This window comes from Cucurbita pepo, chromosome 14, assembly GCF_057944985.1.
Source record: "Cucurbita pepo subsp. pepo isolate OVF chromosome 14, ASM5794498v1, whole genome shotgun sequence".
In the NCBI taxonomy this organism is placed as follows: Eukaryota; Viridiplantae; Streptophyta; class Magnoliopsida; order Cucurbitales; family Cucurbitaceae; genus Cucurbita; species Cucurbita pepo.
Window position 1 is genome coordinate 2,919,249 of NC_141811.1, and position 8,308 is coordinate 2,927,556.

The 8,308-nt window shown below is 35.0% G+C and overlaps 2 protein-coding genes across 2 annotated transcripts; one reads left to right on the forward strand and one right to left on the reverse strand.

Moving 5' to 3' along the window:
- The first annotated feature begins 967 nt into the window (after nt 1-967).
- Nucleotides 968-5,614, forward strand: LOC111809902 (small G protein family protein / RhoGAP family protein). The gene is made up of 10 exons (XM_023696370.2): nt 968-1,157; nt 1,703-1,812; nt 1,907-2,169; nt 2,257-2,319; nt 2,400-2,418; nt 2,550-2,648; nt 2,749-2,826; nt 2,908-3,152; nt 4,208-4,373; nt 5,089-5,614. Exons 2-10 carry the CDS (start codon nt 1,752-1,754, stop codon nt 5,232-5,234), a joined length of 1,140 nt encoding a protein of 379 aa, XP_023552138.1. The 5' UTR covers nt 968-1,157; nt 1,703-1,751; the 3' UTR covers nt 5,235-5,614.
- A 140-nt stretch (nt 5,615-5,754) lies between these two features.
- LOC111809903 (uncharacterized) lies at nt 5,755-8,155 on the reverse strand. Its single transcript, XM_023696373.2, has 3 exons — nt 7,423-8,155; nt 7,014-7,254; nt 5,755-6,849 (listed from the first exon to the last, which is right to left on the reverse strand). Exons 1-3 carry the CDS (start codon nt 7,611-7,613, stop codon nt 6,334-6,336), a joined length of 948 nt encoding a protein of 315 aa, XP_023552141.2. The 5' UTR covers nt 7,614-8,155; the 3' UTR covers nt 5,755-6,333.
- Between the last annotated feature and the right edge of the window lie 153 nt (nt 8,156-8,308).

Below are 8,308 nucleotides of genomic sequence, written 5' to 3' on the forward strand. Positions count from 1 at the left end.
CTATTAACTAAATACGAAAAATAAGAAAAAAAAAAATCTCAACTCATTACAACTGTATATAATATATTTTATTTTATAATGATTTATTCTTTGACTAATCTTATAAACTATTTAAATGTTATTATTTTTTGAAATATAGAGAATAACTTTCGAGTTTTAATTAAATGTTTAAAAATAAACGAATAAATCGATGGTATAAAAGCTAATATTTTACTTTAATTAAAAATATAAATTTAAATAAATGACTCGAACAGCTACAATCAATCAAACTAAAAAATTTATGACTTGGTTGAGTTCATTATTTAAATTTATAACTTCAACAATTGGATTTACTATATAAAAAAATATTTCAACTCAATCTAGGAATATTTATAAAAATAAATGACTAAACGACTTTATTAAGATAATCACGTTGAATAATTTATCTTATAAGTAAGGGCTCCCAAAAATTAAATACACATATACATTGCAACTTTATAGAATTTATTTTTTTTATAAACTTTCTACTTACTGCAATTTATTTACATCAAATTTATTTATTTATTTTTGTATGTTTTAAATTATTTTTGGTACAACAACTCTAATTTTAAGAAAAATAAATATATGTTAGATATGTTCGTCTTATTTTAAGGTACTAAAATTAATATATTAAAAATGGAAAATACAAAATGAGCAGTTTTGTAGTTGAAAAACAAATTTAAAAATCAATTATAAATTGGTTTCATCGGGTAATTTATTATTTTGTAATGGTGAAATTAGAAAACCCAACTCGGCAACTGTTTATTGAGTGATCCTGAAATTGTTAAAGTGTTCCACGTGGCAAATTTCTATTTGTTTAAAGTCCGATTGTTTTTTTGTTTGCAACAGCAACCCATCAGAGCCGTCCGATTAGTTATTTTAAATTGGCTAGCTGAGGACTTTGAATTTTATTTTATTAAATTTAATTATATATATATATATAAAAAAAAGAAGTTTTGGGAGAGACATTCTTTTCTTCAGCTTCTGCAGTCTTAGCGCGCTTCTTTTTGCCTTTTGGGAATCGGAGGGTTCTTGTGCGATTTTCTTCTTCGGGTTTCTCGAGAAAATTCTCGTGCGATTCTAGGTGTTTTCTGCTTTGTTGGTAGTCGATTACGACTGCGAGCCAGAATTCTTTACAGGTAGAAATTTCGTCATGTTTGATCAATATAAACAACTGTGATTGATTGTCGTTAGGTTTCTTTTCCAGAGCTCGTGGGATTGTCTTGATGTTATCTCTGGTTATTCTGCTACTCTCTGATTTTTGTTTTCTTTTGTTTTCTGCTGTTAGGAAATTTAGAAGAATTAGACTTCATGTTCAATTTGTGATGTTATTTGAATGATCCTGTGGGGTAGTCAATTCTTATGGTTATGGTTGAATTGTGGTTTCTACTGAAATTGATATGACTGGCTTGTTTGCTACTGAGATGAGCACATAAACGTTGGCGGATGACTAAATTAGGTTTCTCTCTGATTTTTACCAGAAATTGATATGACTAGCTTGTGTTTTCCACTCAATCGGAGTTTCTATTGAACTGAGTTAAATAGTTGTAAGTAATAGTATGGGTCGATTGAAAGTCTAGGTGAACTTATACTGGCTTATATTTGACTTAATACATCATTTTATACTATTACTTGCGAGCTGATCTTTCTTTTTTGGACTTTGATGGGCATTGTTCTTTAACAGGCTTAATCATACACATCTTTAAGACGATTCCGGTTTTATTGTTGGTTCAATGCCTTCTGTTAATTCTTCTCAGTGGCAGGAGAAGGCTAGTGGTTTTTTTTCTTCATCAGGTACTTATTTCAGTACATAAAAGAGAAGTTTTTGTTGTTTGCTCTCTTGCAGTTCTAAGTTTCGCATGTTATATCTAATAATGGTACATTGTAGGAGTAAAGCTGAAAGAAGCTGGACAATCAGCTGGAACTTTTGTTGGGGGAGTTGCGAAGGATGCAAAAGGAAATGCTGCTGATGTTGCTGAACGGGTTGGTTCTTTGTTTAAGAGTCGATGGGCCCTCCTTCAGCAGCCAGCTACAAGACATGCTGTGCAAGAACGTCTAATATGTGCTGCTGCTACTACTGGCACATTCCTCAGAAAAGGTGTGACGGAGACAAAGGACAAGGTTGTCGTGGGGAAAGTTAAAGTTGAAGAGGTAATATTGGCGAAAAATTTCTATTCCTTTTTGTATATTACTTAGTGTGTAATTTCCTTTCATATCCAACGAGTGTATGTGTTTTAGGTTGCAAAAAAAACTGCTCAAAAGAGCAAGACAATTTTGACAGATATTGAGCGATGGCAGAAGGTAATAGTCCTCCTATACAGTTCCCCTCACTTTATATATTATACCCGACGTTTAACTCCTGTTTGTTTACCATTTTTCAGGGGGTTGCCAGTACTGATCGTAAGTTTCTGAAGTTTGTCCATTTAGTTTATTTAATGTTATTGAGTATTTACATGTCTGATCTCTCTGCAAAATCTTCTTGCTCGGGTCTGTATTATTATGTTTATTTTTTTCTTATTATGTGACTGTAGTATTTGGAGTTCCAATTGAGGTAACCGTACAAAAACAACAGTCAAGCAGGGTCATTCCACATATTTTGGTTAGGTGTGCCGATTATCTCGTCTTGTCAGGTATTGAATTTCAAAATTACATCTCTACATGTAATTTTTTGCATGCAACTAAAATTCCATTCAACGTCTGCATTGGCTTACCCTTTGTTTTCACTTCTAGGGCTAAATTTACCATGCTTGTTCAAATCTGACGGAGATGAAAGGGTTCTTCAGCGGTTGGTATCAATGTATAATCAAGGTAACGGAAATAGTTGTATGATTAAGTTTGGTCTTTAGTGATTTAACTTCAAAATGTGTGTTGAATATATACATTTGTCAGATCCCAATGCCCCCTTACCTGAGGGTACAAATCCAGTTGATGTAGCAGCTCTAGCTAAATGTTACCTGGCCAGTCTTCCTGAGCCACTAGTCACGTTTGAGCTTTACAATGAGATCAGAGGTGCACGTACAAACTTAATTGCCCTGCGAAACATTTTAAAAAAACTTCCCAACGTGAACTACATGACCTTGGAGTTTACTACTGCACTATTTCTCCGCATTAGCCAAAAAGCACTGCTCAATAAGGCAAGGACTCTCTCTCTCTCTCTCTCTCTCTCTCTCTCTCTGTGCATGCATGCCTGTTTGTGCACTCTTGTTTATGTAGGTTCATTTATGAGTTTTGAGTAGTGTATCTCTCTCTCACACGCATACACATACACATGTTCGTGCTTTCCTGTGTACACTCTTGTTTATATGGGTCTTTTTATGAGTTTGAGTTGACATGTAAGAACATATTATGTTTACTGGTTCTCGTCATGGCATGGGCTCTCTCTCATGGGATGCATACCTATGAGTGCATTCTTGTTTGTATTAGTCTATTTACAAGTTTAAGTCGGCCTGTAAGGACACATTTCTCAGTTTATTTAACGAAGTGGATATGATGATCTCTGCTTTCTTATGAACTTAGTATCTAGAAAAAGTCACTTGGTGAAATAATGCTGCTTGCTCGGAAGTACATTTATCAGAGGTTGTCTAAATTAATTTTACTACTGTTTGATAAGCTACTCAGTATCTAAGCACTATGTAGATTTTAGATAGAAAAGTTTTCATGCAAGGCTGCAAATTTCATATATTTCACAAGAATCGCTTGTTATTTGCAACATTGCAACCTCTATAATTATGGAAGCTGATGATGTCAGGAGCCTCTATTTCAAATTGTAAGAAGCAACCTTCAGGATTACAAATTTTTTGGCGCTAGCCAAGATTTCTGTTCTAGAGCCTTTTTTCCATAACCTTTCTTGTGATGAGGATTATATAATGTCATGCATGTCTTTGATGTTTTAGGCATTTTGGCTATTATTCTCTGTGGGACTATTTTATGCATGTCTCTTCAAGGATTTATGAATAAGTTTCTGGAGCATGTGTTGCCCATGACATTTAAATTGTAATCCGCAATATACTTCCTTTTAGATGATATATAAGCTTTTAGCTATTGCTAACTTCTTTCTGACGAGTAATTGCGATTTTTCCTGCCCTGAAAATTTGACACCTTCCTTTGCCTAACTTTTGATGTGGTTAATCTTCTAATGTCCTTAAATATGTTCTTAGTTGTGTTGCTAATTTTTGTGTTCTTTCAATAGATGGATGCTCGTAGCCTTGCTATGGAGATGACTCCTATAATAATGTGGCAAAATGACAAGCGCCCAGAGTTCTATCGGGAATTTTGGGATTATCATTCTAAAAGTTCTTCTGCAAAGTCCTTAAATAATACACCGCCTACTTACAGTGCATGGGACGTGCTTTCAGGTAACTGGGTCAATCCTTGCTGTTTGATTGCTTGCTTGCTATGTACTTCAATTTAGTTCACATCATTGGAAAAAGATCCTCGATCTTTTCCTCTTTTGGAATGAACATTCCATTCGCAAGGATTTGAACAAGAATGATATATTTTTCATTTACTCTTGAATAGATAATTTGAAGTGTTTCAAAGGACCTATCACCTTTGTATGCAAATAATTCTACCTAGTAAATAACAATTTATTATGATTGTTGTTTGATACAACTGAGGGAATGTGGAAGGTATAACATAGTGAGGTTGGGTAAATTCCAATCTCGACTCTGCTCTGCATTTTAGGACTTTTGAATAGTTTATTGTACATGGGCCTTTAGTTAGTCAGTGCACCGTTTTAGTACTTTGTGGTTAATTAGAAGCTCTTATAAAGAATTTGTCCCTTTCTTTGTAACCAGCATGTTTCATATATAGAATAAAGGTCTCTTTGAGCAACTCTAGCAAGCGAATCTGTTGGCTGCATCAGTTTAAGAAGTGAGTAGGGACATTTTGAACCACATAGCCCTTAATCGTATGCAAAATTTTGAGAACTCAAACACATATATTGTTAACAAGGAAAATAGTTTTAGTTAGTTTAATTTGTTTCGAGTATAATTAGCAAGCAAATTTTCTTGCCGGAATAGAATGATGGTCCCTTAGGACAATTCTCACTATTTTGTTTTTGTGCTGCAGAAGAGAGTGATGACACAGATGCTTCCTCTCACATTCCTTTGGATGATGCCGTGTCAGTTGACTTCAGTGCCATCGAGGTCATTCAGTGCCTCATAGATAATCATAATGAAGTTTTTACTGATGCTAATGAAACAATTTGGAGATAAATCAGCAGCACTTATTTCCTCAGGCGCCAATTATTCTTGGATGAATTCTGATACAAGTCTTATCTCTTTGACGCAGATTTACATCTGAGAGTAGTTTTCTTAGTTTGTTTGACCAGGTAGGTAAGTTAAACTTGACATTTATTCGGACGCGAGCAGTTAGAACAGTGAAAGAAACTACACTGCGATGGACAGAATAGAGCACATTTAGGATGCTTTGGTCAATGTTTTCAAGTTTTATTGTAATAACCTACCCGGATTTGCATGGGTTTCAATCTACTGATCTGAAGTAGATATTTCAGTTGTACATACAACTAAAACTGCTATTATATTGAGCGTGTGAATAACAATTCTACTTACAAGTGAAGAATTGGCATTACTTCTTTCTTCTTCGCATAAGATCGGGTTTCTCTGATTGTGACCAATGGGAGAGGCACTTGACTACGTTGAACACTCAAACTTGTATAGGAATTTCTTACTGCACAGCATAATATTTCTTTGGGATGCCAAAGAACTATAAGTAGATCCTGGTCTTATCTAACCATATGCATTCTTATCTCAAAAACAATATATACACCTCATTATAACATTAGTCTATTTTTAGTTTGATGAAGAACGTTGATAAGGATGATAGACATATTAGCATCAACGTTTAGAAGATAGCAAAAATAGGAGTGTTTTCCTTCTTTTCCAGTCCAGATATTCTATAGCAGAGTTTGGACTATCGTCCAAGTCAAAGTATACCCTCGATGTCGGCTCTTCGCCACCTGGGGCTGTAGTAAGTGATTTTGAGTGTGGCTGAGCATCAATTATCATCAATGAATCATACTGATGCCAATTCCTGTGACTATTGTTTCGAAGTCTTTCTTAGGTTGGCTTTGTTTTATATGAATAAGTTGTTGAACTTCCCATGCTTGTGCTGATTTAGAACCCTTAGTCCAGTTACTCCAATAATAGTATGCAGGAAATGAGTAACACAAAGGACAAGACCCACCAAAGCGAATAATAAGCCAATAAACTTAGACATGGATGTATTGCCTCATGAGCTAGTGGAGTTTAGTTATCAATGTTTCAGGTACAATGGTGTATCATGATTAAATTTCTAGTTCAATGAAGGAGGAGGTTGATCAAAGAAATCAAATAAATCAGCTGTGAAATCATCAAAGCAATCATCTGCAGTTGCATGGTAAGAGTTTTCATTCTTAACTTCTAAATTACTTTCTGCCTTCATCTCTTGTTCATTAGGCATTGAACTGCTCATGAACTTCAGGGAACTGTTTGTTTCCGAAGGCTCGCCTGGCTCAAACACGTCTTGCAAATTGAAAGGAGCGTGGTTCGGAGCCAGTCCGTGGCAGTCTGGAAACATTCCGATCTCTTGCGAGGAATGTGTGAATTGGGCGATGCAACAATGAGAAAAAGGGTCAAAGGGTGCTGCTAGCATGTGTGTGGATGGGGTTCCAAATACTTGATTTTCATTTTCCATAGTAAGCATATTTGACTGTACTGATAGCGATGGTATTTTATGCATCTCTGAGTTTCCTAATTGGAAAGCATTCTCCAAATGATCCTTCCAGGTTGATGATTGTTCATCCAGCTGAGAGGAGCTGGAGCTAGGAACCTGCAATTACATCAGCCATACTACAAAAAGTTACCAAAAACAACAGTCCAAATCTTCATTACTGACCAAGGTTAGACATCTACATGATCAAAAAGTTGTAGATTGGTAACTATTAGCTTGAGAAATCCTTTATGTTCCATCTAACTTGAATGGGAAACTGTTACCTCTAAAGCAGGCAATTCATAGAGTCCTTGAGGTTCCAAACTCCTCTGTTTGTTTTTCTGAGATTTCTGTGGTGGGATCTGCAAAATCCTTTCTAATCTCTTCCTCCTTGTACTCCAGAAATTCTTCACATCATTATCTGTTCTTCCCTCCAAATATGTCGCAATTTTCGCCCATTTGTTCCCGAATTGCGCCTGTAATTCGATCACCACCCTCTCTTCCTCTGCTGAAAACTTACATCCTCTGCACAAATATGCATATTCTTTACACGTTGGTTGTAGGAAACATCACAACTTCTTAGAGATAGAGACACCAAAAGGCATAGCCGACAAACATGATGATATCAAACTCATTAGAATCTGTCCAGAAACAGAAAACTGAAGAAACTCAAATTCAAATTCCATGACTTACGTCTTCAAGTTGGGTTGAAGTCTATTAACCCAACGGAGACGGCAAGATTTCCCAGTTCTGGGAAGAAGTCCTTTGGATCGAAGGGAGCTCCAGTCTCTTGGACCAAACTTATTGACATAGTTGACCAGAATCTCATCTTCTTCAGCAGTCCATGGCCCTTTCTTCATGTTCACACCATTTTGCCTTTCCATTTTTGAACAATCCCTCTCTTCTCTGCAACTCTGTTTTCACTGTCTTCTTCAAAGTGAAGGGCAGCGTCAAATAGGGATGTGAGAATGTTTTGAACTTCTTTAATTTTTTGCTTATGCTTCTCTGTGGTCGGCTCCATGAAAGTGTGGGAATGTTAGCCATTAGATTTCGATCAATGGATGAGAGATTATTGTGGTTCATTACTTAGTTGCATTGGAAGTAAAAGAGTTGATGAGTTATGTGCGCTAGCGAACACTGGATTTTGTTTCTTCCCACTTTACATGAGTAGCGGTTTTGACGGTTAGTGGCAAAATCCACAACCTCGCCCTCTTGAGTTATTGGCTTTAGAGAGAGAGAAAAAAAAAATTCTAATAAAATAATCCCTTTTTTCAAAATTAGAGGACAAAAAAATAGTATGAAATAATATTATTCAAAGTAGTTTTGATTTTTTTTTTAAAAAAAATAACTTATAAATCAATGTTATTAGAATGTCAAGAGAATTTTGATTTTCTAAGTTTTATTTTTAATTTTATTTTGTGCTATTAATCAATCAAGATTTTTTTTTTTTTTTTTTTTTTTTTTTTTAGGAATAAAACCCGAAATCATAATCTTATTGAAGATCACACCTTTAAATATTTATAAAATTTGGTTATAATTTTATTAATCAAATTAAGAAGGGACAAATGAGATTAGAGAT

Excerpts from the sequence above, each read along its gene's own strand:
- LOC111809902 (XM_023696370.2), top strand. The coding sequence starts at position 1,752 with ATGCCTTCTGTTAATTCTTCTCAGTGGCAGGAGAAGGCTAGTGGTTTT. Across the intron at positions 2,827-2,907 it reads GGTATCAATGTATAATCAAG|ATCCCAATGCCCCCTTACCT; the intron begins GTAACGGAAATA and ends TACATTTGTCAG. Across the intron at positions 3,153-4,207 it reads AAAAAGCACTGCTCAATAAG|ATGGATGCTCGTAGCCTTGC; the intron begins GCAAGGACTCTC and ends TTCTTTCAATAG.
- LOC111809903 (XM_023696373.2), bottom strand. The coding sequence starts at position 7,613 with ATGGAAAGGCAAAATGGTGTGAACATGAAGAAAGGGCCATGGACTGCT. Across the intron at positions 7,255-7,422 it reads CTTCAACCCAACTTGAAGAC|AGGATGTAAGTTTTCAGCAG; the intron begins GTAAGTCATGGA and ends ATATTTGTGCAG. Across the intron at positions 6,850-7,013 it reads ATGAATTGCCTGCTTTAGAG|GTTCCTAGCTCCAGCTCCTC; the intron begins GTAACAGTTTCC and ends ATGTAATTGCAG.